A 16,996-nucleotide genomic window follows, 5' to 3' on the forward strand; every position below is an offset into this window, starting at 1 on the left:
ATTATTTGTCTAAATAACAGCTTAATGTTTTAAAAATAATCATAATAAAATAACATCATTTAAATATAATAAAAACCAGTATTTTATGGTGTGATAAAAATAAAAGCATGCATTTATCTCAACGTCCATGTGCTTCTCATTATAAAGGTAACAAATCTCATTTTTATTGTAAGCGCTTGGCATCTTCGTCCTCCAGCCTTTTCAAATGATGATGTGTAACAGTATCTACCTCTAAATATTGTTACGTGTCCTTTTACTAAAGACAACTGATGAGGACACGCAAGAAGAAGAGGAAGAGGAGTTTTATGATGGCGAAGAATACAGTTATGAATACGAGGTAGGGAGCTGCTGGAGCGTTGTCGTGGTGGGAGGCTTCTCACTAACAGTCATATTCATATATAAATTGGGATTTTTTTCAACGTCTCATTTGCGCCCACACTAAATACTGAGAGAATTGATTAATGACACACCCACTACCTGAATTTATCACTAGGAATAAATTACCATAACAGCCCACCTGATCTGCTTTTTCTAAACAGGAAGAACTTCCTACAGATGTCTTCTTGGCCTCTCAGGAGAGGAAAAACAACACACAGGTACATTTGCTTCAAACAGCATGTCTCTTCTGTGTTAGCTGGTCTGGGTAAAATGCTGTGATTCATTTTTGATGTTAAATATGTTCCACGTTTGTTCAATGGTATACAGCTTGAAGTTCAATATGATTTAATTCCCCATACAGTGAAATAACTAGCTGAGCATGTCATTCTGTAGCAGAGATCCTCAACAAAAGTCTTTCACTGCTGCACACGTCACATATTTATGATTTCTCTGTTTTTCAATGTAGGAGAAACAGATAACCACACACAGTCCTGCTCATTCAGAAGCACTGGTGGAAAGCTCCAGTCTTCCTCTAACATCCTCCACAGACAGAGAAATGGATGCTCAGGTGAAAATACACTCAATGGCTGAAGTACAAAAAGATTGAATAAAATGTCCTGTCATTTGAAAATTATATCTTAAGTATTTATATATAATATATACCAAATAAACACAACTGGGAAATGTTGTATCTAAATAACCTTTCCCTTTGGGTTTTGTTTTCCCAAGGTTAACTTGACAACCTCAGGACCACTATCACAACCTGCAGATATAGAAATGGTATGGAGGGGTTTGTTTTGGTTGCTGTCACATATGGATTTTGAGAGAGTGTGACTTTTAAAGTCTAACCTTCACTGTCATATTCTGATCTGTTCGTCAACGTTATCACCAGGAGGAAACGTCACTCCCTACGCCTCCCATCACGACAGAAGAACAAGACAAGGTAGAGCTTTGATTTTATTTGAAACGCTTGAAACTTACCTGACTGTTTCTGAAGACCCTTGCATGCCTTGGAATGCAAATCTCTTTTATGTTCACTTAACATGAGATTGAAAAGTGCTTGAACCAACTGATTGATGGCTACACTCAACTTAACATGCTTTATGTAATATTTCACATGTTTCTTTTTTTCTTTCTTCTAACTATAAAATTTCACCAGTGCAAAAAAAGGTGCACATATGACTAATGTGAACACAATGGGAATGGAAATATAGCATCATAGCATTACTAAAGCATGAGACAGGACAGCTTTTCCGAGCATGATTTCTTTAATGCTTGCCTGATTGGGAATGAGCAGAAAAAGTTGCCTAGACAAACTTCCATAGAATTACCTTTAATACTTTCTCTGTCTGGTTTTTTTAAACAGGGCGACTCTTAAGTCCCAAGAGACTGTGACTATAGGGTGTTAAGCATTCATAAGAAAGCTCACGCTACATGGAGGGTGTGAATAAACTGTGAAGTGTTTGCTGGTGAGGAGCCCTGAACCTGACCTGAACTCATCTTGAGGAAGGACTTCTTTCCACAGAGACACTCACCCATGCCCAAGGCCATACCAAAGTTCAAATATGCTATAAGGGCTTATATCTTTAGTAGAGCTCTGTAGAAACCCAGGCACAGCTGTTAAAATATTCAATATGTGTCTTCATGTCCAGGTTATTTTCATTCTTCACCTTGTTCAATGTACACACCAGTCTTCCCTTTAACTTACTCAACTCCTAATTTATTTATTAAGACAATTCTTTCTTTGTAACAAAACGGATCACATTAGATAAAACATTTTCCAATGTGAAAAACAGTTTCCAAACATATTTCCTTTTGAGTTGTACTGACATTTTATTTATTGAATATGGATAATGTTGTGTTACTATAAGCATATGTGGAGCTAACACTTTTTTCACTGGTGAAATTTCTCTCTGGTATTACATTGTTTTGTCTGTGTTTAACCTCTCTGTGCATGTATCCTTAAGTAAAAATGTTGAAATAACCTCCTAAGCAAATCTGTGTCTTTCTTTCGTATACACACATACAGCTTTCTGCTAATAAAGCTTCACAATAATGTGATAAATGTTTCATGAGAATTTATGGGGGTCTTAATAGGTGCTTAGGTCCCAAATCAGGGTGAAGAGAAGTGCTCCCTGGCCCGCCTCCATGGTAAGTGCCACCTTTGTAGACGACAGATAGATAATGTAAAAAATGTCACTAATAAACATTCTGTATTTTTTTAGGTGTTTATGCCAGGTGCCCCAGGTGGAAGAACTCGTTTCAAGGAGGCACACAAAGTAATTCAGTCTTAAAAATCTTTACTTAATGCATGGGACTCTGATTGCATCTAATAAATTACAAAGGTTGACACCTTATTTTATTTTCAGCATCTGTCTTCTGGAGCTCAAGGTTACAACAGCTTGAATGTAAGTTATCAAGGGTTGGAAATTATGAATCCAAACCAAGATGCTGTGACTTATAAACATGTTCATTTCCGTTGTTAAACTTTTATCTTTTGCAGAAGAAGCAAGAAATCTCTGACCTTCAAACACATAGCAGGAAGCAGAGGCAAGAGCGAAAGGACAGGCAGCGATACAGCAGAACAGATACCCAAGGGGGAGGAAAGGAACAAACTGAAGCTGAAGAAGTGGAGGAGTGGGAAAGAGAACAAGACGAAGGAATAGAGACAGATGGATTTACAGAACCACAGCCTGATCCCGTCTATGAGGAGAGCAGGAGAGGAGTGGAGACTATGACTGGGAGACAGAGGAGGACGTAGATCGAGAGGGAGGAGGAAAAGAGGATGAAGACCTCGAGAGGGAGAGACAGAAGGAAAGAATGGAGATGGAGAGAGAAAGAGAGGAGCTTGAGAGAGAAAGGGAGGCCGAGATGGAACTAGAGAGAGAAAATACGGAGAGGGAGCTGGAGAGGGGGAGAGAAAATATGGAGAGGGAGAAGGAGCTGGAGAGGGAGAGGACAGAGCAGGAGGGGGAGGAAGACTTGGAGAGGGAAAGGACCGAGCAGGAAGGGGAGGAAGACTTGGAGAGGGCGAGGGAGGAGTGGGAGAGGAGGAAGGCGGAGATTGAGAGGGGGAGATTGGGGGGTTATGATGAAGAAACTGGACAGCCCTACCCATACCCCCCAGATTATTTCCACCTGAAGGTGAGGAAGTGCTGGTAACACTCCCGTCATTATAACACAACCTGTGTTCTGCTCATTAAGAACACCTCTTTGAATATGCAATGCTTTTCATGTGCATTTCTTATGCAATAGGGACAACCAGGTGAGAATGGATCACCAGGACGGAAGGTAACTAAAGACTTTTAGATAAAACCATTTTAAGCATGGTTATCCTTGTACAGGACAAGTACATTTACTCATGTAAAGCCTGCTGTTATGGAATCATTTATTTGTGGTCCAACACTTTATTATAAATTAATTATAGGAGCCAAGGTTATACTTACAAGATTTGAGGGGGGAAAACGAAAAATGAGCATGCTAAACATGTCCCAATGTTCAGGATATTAGAAAACACACACAGCTAAGTCTGAGGGGGATGTTAGTTTATGAAACCGAGAGGTGAACATATACAATCCCAGCTCTCTGCATGGACGGAAAATTGTAATTTGGGCAAACTCACCCTTTTAATTCAAACACGTCCCTTCCAGCTTTTACTGAGTCACTGATATCAGCTCACAGTTTAAACAAATACAAAGCAGCATCATCATGATCTTAGATCACAGGGGGAAAATGACAGTCACCACACAAAATATGCCTCCAGTTCATAAAAATATTATTGCAGCTCTCCCCACCTACCCACAGTGCATCAGTGAATTACATCAGAGCTGGGGGAGAACTCCTCTCCCGTCTCGCCTGTCAGTAAAACCAGTCGAGTCCAGGCCTTTGATGTGACACTCTGCTCTATTTCTGTTTGACTGGGAGACAGTAGATTAAAGCAGACATTAATTATTCCCCTTGTTAAACATGCCGACAAGGCTGCTTATTCTTTAGTGTTTTTCATTTATGTATTCAATTCAAATTCCTCTGAGTTGGTTTATTTTGGTTCATGGAAAACAATGTTCAGAGGTGCTCTTTCTAACTATTTTTGTCCGAACTTTTCAGGGGGAAATTGGTGAAAGAGGACAAAAGGTAAATATATATAAACTGTTAAATAATATGTTTTGTAAATTAAAGACATTGCTAAAGATATTCCAATTACATTTGTTTTGTGTGTTTAGGGAGAGCCAGGCATCGGCCACAGAGGTCCAGAAGGCCAGGCTGGTCCTCCGGGACATAAGGTACAATTTAAAGAAATAAAAACGTTGCAATCTTTATTTTTCTACTTCCTCTCTAAATCAATTAATCCCCTGCAAGGCTTCTATCCCATTCTTGTTAATTGATTTGCTTCTGTTGGCGGTTTTAATTTAGCAAATGTAATTGGCTCAGTGACTCACTCACTCATTTAAAATTGTGTCTGAGCATTTAAATTGATAAAGAAAAGAAAAACTTTATTTGAAAGCAATTACCCAAAAGTAACAGAAGAGCTGAATAATTACATTACATTAAAGAAGTGACCTTTAATTTTGTGATTGTCTCAGACATTTGAAATTGTCTTTTTGTTTTTTCGTACTTTTCCTCTTTCTTTTAATTTTAGGGTGAACCAGGTGAACCGGGGTCTCCGGGAGCCCAGGGCATCCAGGGTATCCATGGTAACTCAGGCCTGCAGGGCTCCCAGGGGCTTAGGGGTCCTCAAGGGGACCCAGGAGACCCAGGCAGAGAGGTGCATCATACTTTATCAACTTATCAGCTGCTATTTAGCTCGTCTTTGAGGAAGACAGTGGAAGCATTTGAATAGAATGAATGCTAAAATGGGTTGTAAAGAATAATTATTAAATACAAATACATTTACACAAATGAATATTTTCTGTCTTGACGCAGGGGGAACGGGGAAAAAGGGGGAAGAACGGATCGCCTGGATCTCCCGGACTTCGAGGAGCACCAGGTTTTCAAGTAAGACAATGCAAATTAGCAAAATGGGCTTCACAAATGCTCTCTCTGAATATTGGTACTTTTCATGATTTGATAATAGTGACACTTCCTCTGATTAACTGTCCACTGGAAATGATATTTTATTTTGCTACCACTGCCCCTCTCTAATGAAGGGTCCTCCTGGGTTACCTGGAGTAAAAGGAGAAAAGGTAGTTATGTATGATATTTAAGCATAAATAGGTTTTTCTGTGGCCCATGAATCCTACATTATACTAAGCTTTTTTATGAGCAGCAAACTCTTATTGTCGTTTCACAGTTGAGTCATGACTTTATGTTCCTCCTCATCAGGCCAGCAGTATTCCTGGAGAGCCCGGGGCCAGGGGGTTGCCAGGCTTCTCAGGCAGAAAGGTGAGTTTGTATCAGCTTATACCTCACAGAAAACCCTTGTGAGAAAAAAGTCCTGGCCAGAAACAGACAGAAGATAAGACCTCACAAACATTATTTAGCTCATTCCTTTAATGTTAGTGGATTATGCAAAATGTTACGTAACATCTATTTTCTTTTCAGGGTGAGAAAGGTCCTTTTGGCAATAAAGGGCCGCCTGGACATTTAGTAAGTAACTTTTTTAAACCACTTTACTGTTTCCATTCAAAACTGTTACAGGTTTCCCTTTTGTACATTTAAAGATGCTTTTGTTGCTCTTTGTTTTGAGGGTCCAAAGGGTTTGCGTGGCAGCAAAGGGGAAAAGGTGAGCTGTTATTTCACATAAATTAACAAAATTGTGTTACACACTTTTTCAAATGTTTCCAAAGCCTTTGTCATTGCAACAATCATCCGTGACAATGTGATCAGATGGATCCCATTGGACGGGGTTAATTGTATTGTGAAGGGCTTTAATACAATCCTGTGAGGGGTTTTAGAAATGTTCCCGTTGCAACACTAAAGCAGCAACAGATATTGTACTTTATCAACAGCTAGAATGGCAATAAACACCTTGCTCAAAAAAAGGTCTCTTTTGTTTGCAGGGTGACTTTGGATTGCCTGGGGTGAGAGGAGAAAGGGTATGATGTGTTCCTTTTTACTACTTCACATGCAGTTTGTAAGCTTGCACTACATTCTGCAGCTTGTATTCAAACTTTAATATCTTCCCGCAGGGGAGTGTACTTCAAATCCAAGGACCCCGTGGATTTAAGGGTTCCAAAGGAGAGGGGGTAAAATACTTTATTATATTTGCCATATGATTTAAACTTCACATATTTCGACATAACTGATAACAGTAGAGCCAGTCACTTAGGCTAGGCTGACAAATATACAATAAGTTAGAGGGAAAAAAAGATAATGCAGTCAGAATCCATATCGGTATTAGAAGGAATTCATTTAAGAAAGATACTTTTAACATTCAAAATCCTCACAAAGCTCACATTATATAAACTAGTAAAAAGACCCATGAAGAATTTAGTAGATCTTTTTTTTTTCAGGGTGAGCGTGGCCCACCAGGTTTTGATGGCGATAAAGGAGAAAAGGGCGAGGATGGTCCTCCTGGAGTCAAGGTATAAATCCTACTGTAAACATTTCAAATATGTAAACAACAATACTTTGCACAACATCATTTGAGTGCAGAAATGCGATTCAAAATACTGCTTTGCTGATCACGGTCTCTGATAGACAATAAAGGGGGGACTGCATCTTCATGGAAACTATTTTCAATTGTTTTGGAAAGGGCATAAAGGGTGATGCAGGAACTAAGGGGGCATTGGGACGTTTTGGAGCGCGAGGACCAGTAGGCCAGAAGGTAAATAAAGTTTTGTTTTAATATCGTTACACCTCATTAATGTAAGTGCTGTGTGTAAAATGATCTATTTTCCTCCAGGGAGATTCTGGAGAGCCTGGAGTAAATGGAGAAATGGTACAGCTACAATACTTATTTTCTCTACTGTAAAAAGGGCCAAATTTGACTTCTAACACACATAGCAATATCCATGGTTGTGATTTAAGGGTCGCAATGGGGATCATGGAGTGGATGGGGTCAAGGGGGACAAAGGAGACATAGGACTGTTGGGCCAGAAGGGAAATCAGGTACATTGAAAATCTATATTCAACCAATCATGATCCTTTACACGCATACATATACTGTATAGGTATTGTTTGATTTTTGTCACAGGGTGATCCGGGAGAACCAGGCTTACCAGGAAACACAGGGGTGAATGGAGAACAGGTTAAGGCAGACATTTGCTTTACACAGTTATCCCCCCATTTATTGTTTTCATCTTGCCACGGTCATGTGCTATTTTTCATGATCGCTTAATTACTTTTTTCTTTTACCTGCTGTTACAGGGTTTCAGAGGTCTACCGGGACGCATTGGGAGTCCAGGCCTGGATGGAGAAAAGGTTAGTAAAGAACTAACATCTTAGATGAAAGCAGAGTTATACATTATCTTTCAATAATCTAAATAACTCTGTGTATGCAGGGAGACTTGGGGTTACACGGCACGCCTGGTATACCCGGGCTGAATGGACTCACAGGGCGCAAGGTGAACATTCAACTTTGCAAATATTTCTCTTTCTCTTTCTCTCCTCCACAAACATATACAAACTCTCTGTTCCTATCATGTGACATCACTTTAGGGTGATAAGGGGCAGGGAGGCGTCAATGGCGTTGATGGTGAACCAGGAGTCAAAGGAGATAAGGTCAGTAAATTAACGTCAACATCACTGCTAACAGTCAAACTCATTTCAGCAGTGATCATGTGTTTTATTTTCTCCTGCATGCAAAGAATGTGTTGGTGTATTAATTGTGTTCTTGCTCCATGAAGGGTGCAGCAGGTTTCCCTGGATTCCCAGGGTTTAAGGGGTCGGAAGGGAGACCAGGAATGGACGGAGATGAGGGACCGCCAGGACCCCCCGGACCCCATGGGAACACAGGGCGTAAGGTACAGTATTCCTCAGTGTTTTGAGGAAATCTGATTCTGACTTGTCATGTCTTGTATGCTGCATTAATAATGCTTCATTTTGTTCTTTAATTGTTTTTAAAAAATAATGTATAGCAAAAAGTAAAAGAGTTGTCCCAAACAATTGCATACATTTTTCACAATCATCACTTAGCTATGTGTCAGTCTTAAACAATATACATACTGTATAAGAAACAGTGCAATTTCAGGGTATTTTAGGAGGAGGGGATGAGTGTGATTACAGTCTTCACCATGTCTGTGCCTTGTTCAGCATGTACTGCAGCAGTGGATACAGTACAGACACACACACTATGTGTCTGCAGATTTCATGTAATATTTTACTCAATTAGCTCCTTTCAGCTACAATTAGCAGACTGAGTTTTGACAGTCTTGAAACCTTTATTAAGGATATTCTGAGGATTTATCCAATCAGTCTGTGTTTCCTGCTGCTCAGCAGCGAGGCTACCGCTGTGTGTCTATTTGTTAACGTAGAGGTTTTGTAAGAAATAGTGTCCAAACTCACACTGTGGTTTCTCTGGACACGCTTTGTCAAACAGGGGGAGAGGGGCAGAAGGGGCAGAGTGAAGACATGTCAGAGAGGAGCACCCGGGACACCAGGACTCAGAGGACAGAGTGTGAGAATCCTACATGAACACACACACTCAATCACACACCCACACTTCTCCGTAAAAACTTGTACAAACAAAAGTGGAGATATCGAGGCTTTGGTCTTCTCCTCGCTTCTGTTTTACTAGCTTCTGTTATGCATTTGGTCCACTGAAATACACTGTGGTATTATTCTTGGTTACACGTGCTTTTCTAGATGGGGAAGGTGGTGCGACTTTATACACTCTACTGTACTACTTGTGTTGTCGCATGTTAGAATTAAAATATTTGATAAAAGTGCTTGAGAGAATGTAAACAAACTTTTGAAAATGTGTTTTTTTTTAGGGTACACTGGGTATTGAAGGAGGAAAGGGGGAGAAGGGGGAGCCTGGACTCTCAGTACGTGTTCATCACATTTAAACATATAAACTGTATATAGAGTGGTGGTAAAATGAATGACTCAATAAACTAGCATTTTCTTTGTCTGTGTCAAGGCTGAAGAATTGAAGGAGATAGTCACTCAGGAGGTGGTGGTGAAGTGCGGTAAGATCCTGTTTGTCACATGATTCATTTGGACATCTTGAACCCTTTCCGTGTGCTCGTATATTTAACCAAGACTGAATACATGTGTGACTCTTGACAGGCTTACATATTGTGTGTGTGGTTGTTTGTTGTAGAGCTGTCACGGCGGCAGCATGGCACCCGTGTGTGTTTAGCCATCTGTTATGTTCTCTCAGAGGAACACACACCATGGTGCCAGCCACGGTAGAGCCATTCACAAACAGGAGACTGCCATTAAGTGGGACAACTCACAAAAAATCCACAACACACTCACTAAATACTTAAAGGACAATTCTGCACATTGCCAACTTTTTTAATGGAGGATGTTTTGAAATGATAGAAAGATGAGTATTTGCTTTTTAGAAAAGGTGTATTCCCAAAATAACTCGTGATTTTTGCCCAGAATATCAGACCACCCATGTTCTAGTTGCTAGCTAGCTAATAGCTGGTTATTTAAACTACACGTCTAATACCACAATAGATTTGGTGAAAAAATATGTGTTCCCATAACTTTTTGCTATTTACTTCTCCTTATGTGAAGTTTAAAAGGATAAATTAACTGGTCTGAATATAGCACACGAAAAAACTAAAATCACAGTTTTTTTGGTTTCAGACTCAAATGTTGCGGTTATATTTCAGAAGTATGTTGATGTATAGTACAGATATTATTTAGTTTCGAAGGTTGTGTGTATAATGTTTGTATCATTGCAGGTTTGGAATACAAGTTCATGGTGAAGTCTGTGGATCCAGATGGAACAACCGCTGTGACTGAGAATAAAAAACATCCGGCTGATGTAGTGACACCCATCAACCCTGACCTCCATAAAGAAGGGATGGAGGAAGGAGGGGACGACTATGGAGACAAATTGGGAGAAGTGACCACTGCTGCCCCTGTGGTCCTACCAAACAGCACTAGTAATTATAATCATTTCAGTATTACACATGCAGGGTCTAAGCCCACGGGCCAAACACACAGATGCCTGAGACATCATCATTTCTGAACATGCTCAGTTGTCCACAACACATTTATAGAGTGTGACCAAATGTGTGTCGCAGCTAAATGGTTACATATGTCACACTATTGTGTAACAGCTGGGATGTGGGCATTTTCATAGTGTGTTGATTGAGATTGTAGGGACTTTGAAACAGAAATAATGTAATAAACTGTGTTTTGATAACTTGTTACCATTGGGACACTTCAGAGTATATTATCATGATTCTGTCAAGGTCACAAATGGAGTTAAAGACCAAGAACACGAAGATAAAGAGCCACCACAAGTTGAAGGTCAACATGAAGCTTGCTCTATAAATTGAACACAGCCCCAGGACAGAACAGCTTTCTGCTACCTAATTTATTTCCATTCTTGTTTCAGGTGAACATAACCAGAAGACTAATGAAAGACTGAGCTTGTCATTGCCCATTGTCAATGTCAGCATGTTTATTCATAAATTATAATCATTTAGTAGAAAACAATTAACTCATTCTGTGAACATAATTATGAATTTGCTCAGGCACAGGAGGTCCCTTTTAATATGGACTTTTGAAAGGAGAACACAACCGGCATTCAATAAATGTTGGTTAAGTCACAGTGGTTCCCTCTTTTGGCCCCTAATGATTAAATCCACCCTGTAGTCCTACTTGTAATTGATGTTGTTTTGGGCGTCAGATTCTGTTGAGGGAGGCACTGCTGAGTGGAGACAGAGGAAGAAAAGAAGGGTACTTGGAACCAACACAGCTGGTGAGTGGCCAAGACAACTTGTTTTACTCCTCATCTTTAAATCTTGTTTACTTGCTTTGTGCATCACATATTTCCATAAGCTATGAGTAGTGATATCCTTGAAATTGTTAAAAAAGCACAATGTGGGAGAGAATGATAAGAGCAAAACTTAATCCATGAATGTTTAATAGCCTGTGCTAGATTTCGTGACGCACTTTATGAAAAACAAATGCAGTGAAAAATACAATGTAATGAAGAGCCTAGCTTCTCAGCAGACCTTGTTTGGATCATACAGTCAATTGATAACATCCAGCAGGTCAGTATATAGTCATTAATTCATTTGAGGAATAGTCTGGCATTTGGAAATGTTGTAATTTGCTTTCTTCTTCAGAAAAGATGAATATCATTTAAATATATGTGTGTTTAATACAGAGCTGTTGGAAATGGTTGGTGTTAAGCTTAGTTTAGCACAAATACAGGATTATAGAGGGGAAATTATTCAAAAAGTTAACTAGTACCAGTACATCCAAAAAATAAATAGACTGGTGTGATAAGCACATTATTAACTGTTATCTATCTCTATAAGAAAGCAAACAAGTAAGCATCCCTTTAACACAAACACTTTGTAAAGCAATGCAGGTTTCATCGTCAGATTTGTGAAATCTTGTCAGTCAAACCCTAAAATCTCCCCGAACATTTTGCACACTAGTGGCCCCAAGTGGCCTCAATACATATATATATTGAGTGAATATATTGAGAGTGTCGTGAGAGAGAAATGTAGGCGGTAATTCACATCGTCGTTCATATTGAAACATTAGAAACATTTTTTTGCATGCATGCAAGCAGAACGCTGCCTGGAGCCGATGTCAGAGGGGACCTGTTCAGAGTTTGTTCTCCTCTGGTACTTCCACCCTCGCTCAGGGGAGTGCAGGCCCTTTGTGTACGGGGGCTGTGGAGGAAACAGAAACCAGTTCTCTTCAAGGCAAGAGTGCCAGAGTTGGTGTGGGGTGGAGAGGAGAGGTAAGCGGCACTAATTCGATTACAGATTAAGTAAACTTTGTTCTGCTCATCTTTTGTAAAAGTGTCTCTTGTGCAGTTTGATTGGGAGGATGCTGTGGATTCAAATGGTGATTAAAATGGTATTTACACTTCCACAGGTACGAATCCTGGAGAGGAAACTTTCAACCGCAAATGAGGAAATTATTTCTGTACATAACTTTGTAAAAAGTTAGAATTTTGTGTTTTTTGTGGATTTATTTATATATTTTAACGGCTTGATTTTTTTGTTGAAAGTGTTGAAAATCAAAATGTGAATTTTATATACTTTTATTCTGAAATAGACTGACATTAGACTGAGTTTTTGAATGTCTGAAAAGATCAATTTCCATCCTGAAATATTAAATCACTATTGTGTATGTTTGTCATGTTTGTCTCTTCTCTCTCTCCACCTCTCTTTAATGCTCAGTCACCTCTCTGATGTTTTTATCAAGTGCTCTGCCTCCTGTGTGGTGAGAAAAATAAGAAGCTGATTTCTGAATGCCTGCTGCTACCTCCAGCACTACATATGTTTCTTTGGTAGGGGGTGTTATGGGTCAGGCTGGGAGCTGCATGAGGAAGATCACGCAGGGACTGTTGCAAGGGACTCTCCATCGGAGCGACGCAGCAGTAGCAGGGGATTCCTGCGTGGGTGTGGATGTGGCAGCAGTGCGCATTCAAGGTTTTTTTGCTGGCGGTGTGACACATGAAAAAGCACGACACAGCCTAGATTCTCACGGTGTCATTTGATGATGTTTGAAAGAAAAATAATGTTAGTTTTCTGTGTATCAAAAAGTTGCTCTCTGACAATAATCAGTATTTAAAGCAGAAGCTACATTTGGTTCATAGATACAGACGTCTCTTTCGCTGACAAGCCTCCAGAGGCTTTCTCTATATTAGTCACGATTCTGCTCTGTACTATGTACTCCCACATGCCAGGGGACTTCATAGATCTGTAAGATGTGGTTACGCAGTCTGCAGTGACAGGCTGTCCTCGATGAACCACGCCCTCTGCCAACACAACAAGAGTAGATGAGGCAGATGCCAGACTGTGAAAAATATTTGAAACTTATATTTTAACTTTCAAATCATTCGTCGTTATCTTTAATATACTTTCTCAAAGTTTATATATACAGTATATAGCTAGTATTAGCATTTTGTGCTTCTACTATGACATGTCTCAATGCTTTAAAGTTCAAAAACCTTTTGATACTGCCTGTGCTGCACCACCTCTTTTTTCCCTGTCTGAAACCAGAGCCCAGTCTGCTCTGATTGGTTAGCTGGCCAGCCTGCCCAATGGATCTAGACCTGGAGCACATTAAACCAGGAACCCCCAAAAAATAACAAACACACACAAATCATAACAATGTTATAGTAAGAAACTCAAAATTTAGGAAAGAAGTTAGAAAAATGTATTTCAACCATATTTCCACAAAGAAAGAAGTGAAGTATGTTGGGACATATTATTTAACTTGATCAACATTCAAAACCAGACAAGAACTATGTGGGGTCAAGACCCAATCACACCTAAACTGAGCAAGAACTTTTAACAGGTCCATTTCAAGTGACTAACAACAACTTAATCCAGTATAGCATGGAAGTGAGGTTTTCCATTGAAGCTAAAGAGGAGCAACTAATTCCATTTCAGAGCTCAGTTGCGGAGTGGAGGCAGGAGTGGGAGGACATGTTTAGCACAGTGTGTCAGAGACTACATACTCCAGCTGTGCAGACTTACAGTCATACTAATCCCACGATGAAGTTGCTCATTAGAGCTTGACCCAACACCCTTTGATCCTCTCACTTCTTCCAACTTGGTTTTGACATGTAATTTACATCACTGCAGGTTGTTCCCATGGTGTGTGTTACATCTAGACTCAAAGTTGTATTTAAAACACATTGAAAAGCATTACTAAACGTATTCAAAATAGTATCTGACGGATACACGTATAAAATAATGCAATTATTTTGACTGAATTTATAATAACTGTGAAAAGTCTTGCTTGAATGGTAACTGTCCATGGTGCTGAGGGAGCTTTTAATTGTTCAGAATGGGAATTGTTACTTGTCCTCAACAAGCAATCTTAGATGTCATTAAACGAGAACTTTGCCCAATTAAATGAGGAGCAGACTGTTGTTTTTATGTCTAACTCCTGTATAACCATCACATGAAGGCTTAAACAAACCGAAAAAGGATCAGGCTGCAAGAAAGGTGTTTCGTTTTCTCTGTGGTCGTGATGCCTTGTGTTCACCGACAGGACGTCACATTTAACAACTTTTTTCAATGTACCCATACATCACTGCATCACAACCAATGGGATACTTGAGAGCAGACCAACATGTGAACGGGGATGACGTTGTTGCTGGCGTAGGGCTGCAGTTTGGTGGCTCCTACTAAATGAATGCAGAGGGAATGGACGCGCAAGACACGCTGCCGGTCAGACAGTGCGCACTGCTGACCTCCGCACACTATCACTTCATCAGGATTTCTTATCACGCTTCACTTCAGAGGATATCTGCCGGTTTGGCTTTTCCTTGCAGGGCTCGGTGTTGGGTGACCTCTTTAACTGCATTCTTTCTTGTAGTACACGAGTGGTAAGTTGTGCAGAAAATGTCTTTTTGTGACCCAATTGAATGTGATCCAAAATGACATGATCTGTTCTTAAACACAATTTTGAAGAAAAAAAAAGCCGAACTTCATCTGAATTAAAAATCTTCTTATGATGGAAACTTATAGTTGTTAAAATGGTAAACACAGGAAAAAGTAAACATGTTGTCTTCGCTCTCCCTCTTCACCTGTGTGGGTCCCAGAGGACTCAGCATGCTGTCCTCCTTGAAGACCCTGCTGCTGCTCTCGGTCCTGTGCACGCCGACTTCCAGCCTGTGCCTCCGCCTCTACCACACCCGCTCCAACCTCCTGTGCGACGACCAGATGGCAGTCGGGGTCGGGAGGGACGAGGAAGAGCTCCCTTTGGGCGGATGGGGGTCCCTCCTGCAGTCCGCAGAGTATCTCTCCTCCTCCACCTCCACTTCTGCCGAGTCCAGTCGGGAAAAAAGGACTTCAAGTCCGCGGAACTACCGCTTCATCAGCCGGACGAAGCTCAGGGAGCAGATGCTCCGTAACAGCATCAAGGGTGACCGGAGGAGCAGGCTGACCCTGTCTCTGGACGTCCCGACCAACATCATGAACGTCCTCTTTGACGTTGCCAAGAACAAACACCTGCGCGCAAAGGCGGCCGACAACGCGCGCATGCTGGCTCAGATTGGAAGGAGAAAGTGAACATGTTGGACAAATTCAGATGTATCAGCCATGACCAGTGTTGGCCTCAAATGTAATGCATTATTCACTTTTAAAGTAATGCTTTCGATTTATTTCTCATTGGAAGATTAGTGTATTTCCCCCCATAGTGCAAGTAAAATAAGGATTCTAAAAATATATACAAATTGTGTTACCCTTTAATTGACTCTTAAATTGAGATTGAGTGTTATTAAAAAAACATGCCTTCATATGTGAGAAAGATCCACGTGTTTATTATGGTCTGTCATATATTTTGTAGCAGACATAATACATTGGGGAGCAATAAGGAATTAATTTTACTTGTATCAAGAGAATTGGTGTTTTAGGCAAGAGAACACGGGATGGTTTCAAGTCTGAAAGGAAGACTTGAAGCCTATCAGTTTGAGCTGCCGCAAAGCAGGACTGTGTAATTAAAACAAACCCTGCGTTTTTCTTTGTCTGTAAACTTATGTTTAATACTGAGTTGCCCGGGAGTCATCACATTTTAAAACATGGACTAAACAAGAAGAACAAAGCTGTTTTGATGATCAATTCTGACATCCTTAGCAAAAGATGGTGTGTTCTGTAACTCTGTTGCATAATCATAACATTACATTGTATCGTACAAGGTTTTCCTCTCTCCCTTTGTTTGGTTTATTCACGAGGTTTGCTGTTCTCAAGATCACACCGGAGCCTACAATGAATCCAGATTTGTGAAACATCATCAGTGGAAAAACACTGAAATACTGTACAAACCAACTGCAAGATCATGAAATACAGTCAAATGCAAATGCATGAGAATGTATGGGTTCATCAGATGTCTGTTATTTTTATACGCAAAATAAAGGATTATTTTTCCTCAAATGAAGCAGATGTGACTAACTACATTTGCCTTTTTGTACATACAGCATTTTAAACAGTCGGGAACATAATGTATTCAGAGACATCTTTATTCCTTTACAATTCATGAGGTTAGTAGAGACTGACTGAAACAGCAGGTTCGGAATAATCATCGTTTGTACAGACAGAAACACAACATCTTTATCATTTGAAGTAATTCAAATCTCAAATATCATGGTCAGTATCAGTCCGGCTATAAATTCTTAATGACTGTCAGTGGATGAGAAGTTTTCTTTTCCACTAAACAGAATAATTTAGCAGCTATTTGGGTTTTTAAGATGGGGTGATCCCTTTTCATGAAAAAGTCTCAAAACACGCGGCATTGTCGCCATCTTGTGGTCATTAAAACAATTTCGACTGCTGTTTTGAGTAATGATTATTTACCTATTGCTTCTATGTTGGGCCACTCTCAGTTCTCTTTTTTCTTCCTACATTTTCACATGCCCATACCTTAGTCAAGGTTTGGTTACCAAGCAACGCAGAGGGCTCCATTTTCACTGTGCACTATAATGAACATTTATCTGGCATCACTTAAGCAGAATATAACAGAAATGTAACATTATATGCAGCATTAAGGAGGCTCCTGCATGATCTTTGGAGCATTT

The 16,996-nt window shown here is 40.1% G+C and overlaps 2 protein-coding genes across 2 annotated transcripts in view; both read left to right on the forward strand.

Annotated features, from left to right (window-relative positions):
* col7a1l (collagen type VII alpha 1-like) overlaps positions 1-12,523 on the forward strand; it is a 46,684-nt gene extending 34,161 nt beyond the window's left edge. Inside the window, 38 exon segments of the mRNA XM_063905008.1 lie at positions 263-337; positions 540-596; positions 845-946; positions 1,108-1,158; positions 1,271-1,321; positions 2,476-2,529; positions 2,604-2,657; positions 2,748-2,786; positions 2,882-3,088; positions 3,091-3,274; positions 3,383-3,522; positions 3,634-3,669; positions 4,483-4,509; positions 4,599-4,658; positions 5,015-5,140; positions 5,299-5,370; positions 5,523-5,558; positions 5,698-5,757; positions 5,917-5,961; positions 6,062-6,097; positions 6,375-6,410; positions 6,504-6,560; positions 6,828-6,899; positions 7,070-7,141; positions 7,220-7,255; positions 7,345-7,425; positions 7,511-7,564; positions 7,684-7,737; positions 7,818-7,880; positions 7,975-8,037; positions 8,163-8,279; positions 8,855-8,932; positions 9,249-9,302; positions 9,398-9,446; positions 10,176-10,379; positions 11,132-11,203; positions 12,029-12,202; positions 12,340-12,523. Coding sequence (XP_063761078.1) covers positions 263-337; positions 540-596; positions 845-946; positions 1,108-1,158; positions 1,271-1,321; positions 2,476-2,529; positions 2,604-2,657; positions 2,748-2,786; positions 2,882-3,088; positions 3,091-3,274; positions 3,383-3,522; positions 3,634-3,669; positions 4,483-4,509; positions 4,599-4,658; positions 5,015-5,140; positions 5,299-5,370; positions 5,523-5,558; positions 5,698-5,757; positions 5,917-5,961; positions 6,062-6,097; positions 6,375-6,410; positions 6,504-6,560; positions 6,828-6,899; positions 7,070-7,141; positions 7,220-7,255; positions 7,345-7,425; positions 7,511-7,564; positions 7,684-7,737; positions 7,818-7,880; positions 7,975-8,037; positions 8,163-8,279; positions 8,855-8,932; positions 9,249-9,302; positions 9,398-9,446; positions 10,176-10,379; positions 11,132-11,203; positions 12,029-12,202; positions 12,340-12,377 — 2,886 coding nt within the window. The 3' untranslated portion in view covers positions 12,378-12,523.
* A 2,124-nt stretch (positions 12,524-14,647) lies between these two features.
* ucn3l (urocortin 3, like) lies at positions 14,648-16,359 on the forward strand. The gene is made up of 2 exons (XM_063905842.1): positions 14,648-14,809; positions 15,026-16,359. The coding sequence occupies exon 2, from the start codon at positions 15,036-15,038 to the stop codon at positions 15,492-15,494; it is 459 nt and encodes a 152-aa protein (XP_063761912.1). The 5' UTR covers positions 14,648-14,809; positions 15,026-15,035; the 3' UTR covers positions 15,495-16,359.
* The last annotated feature ends 637 nt before the right edge of the window (positions 16,360-16,996 follow it).

This window comes from Eleginops maclovinus, chromosome 17 (assembly GCF_036324505.1).
Source record: "Eleginops maclovinus isolate JMC-PN-2008 ecotype Puerto Natales chromosome 17, JC_Emac_rtc_rv5, whole genome shotgun sequence".
NCBI lineage: Eukaryota > Metazoa > Chordata > Actinopteri > Perciformes > Eleginopidae > Eleginops > Eleginops maclovinus.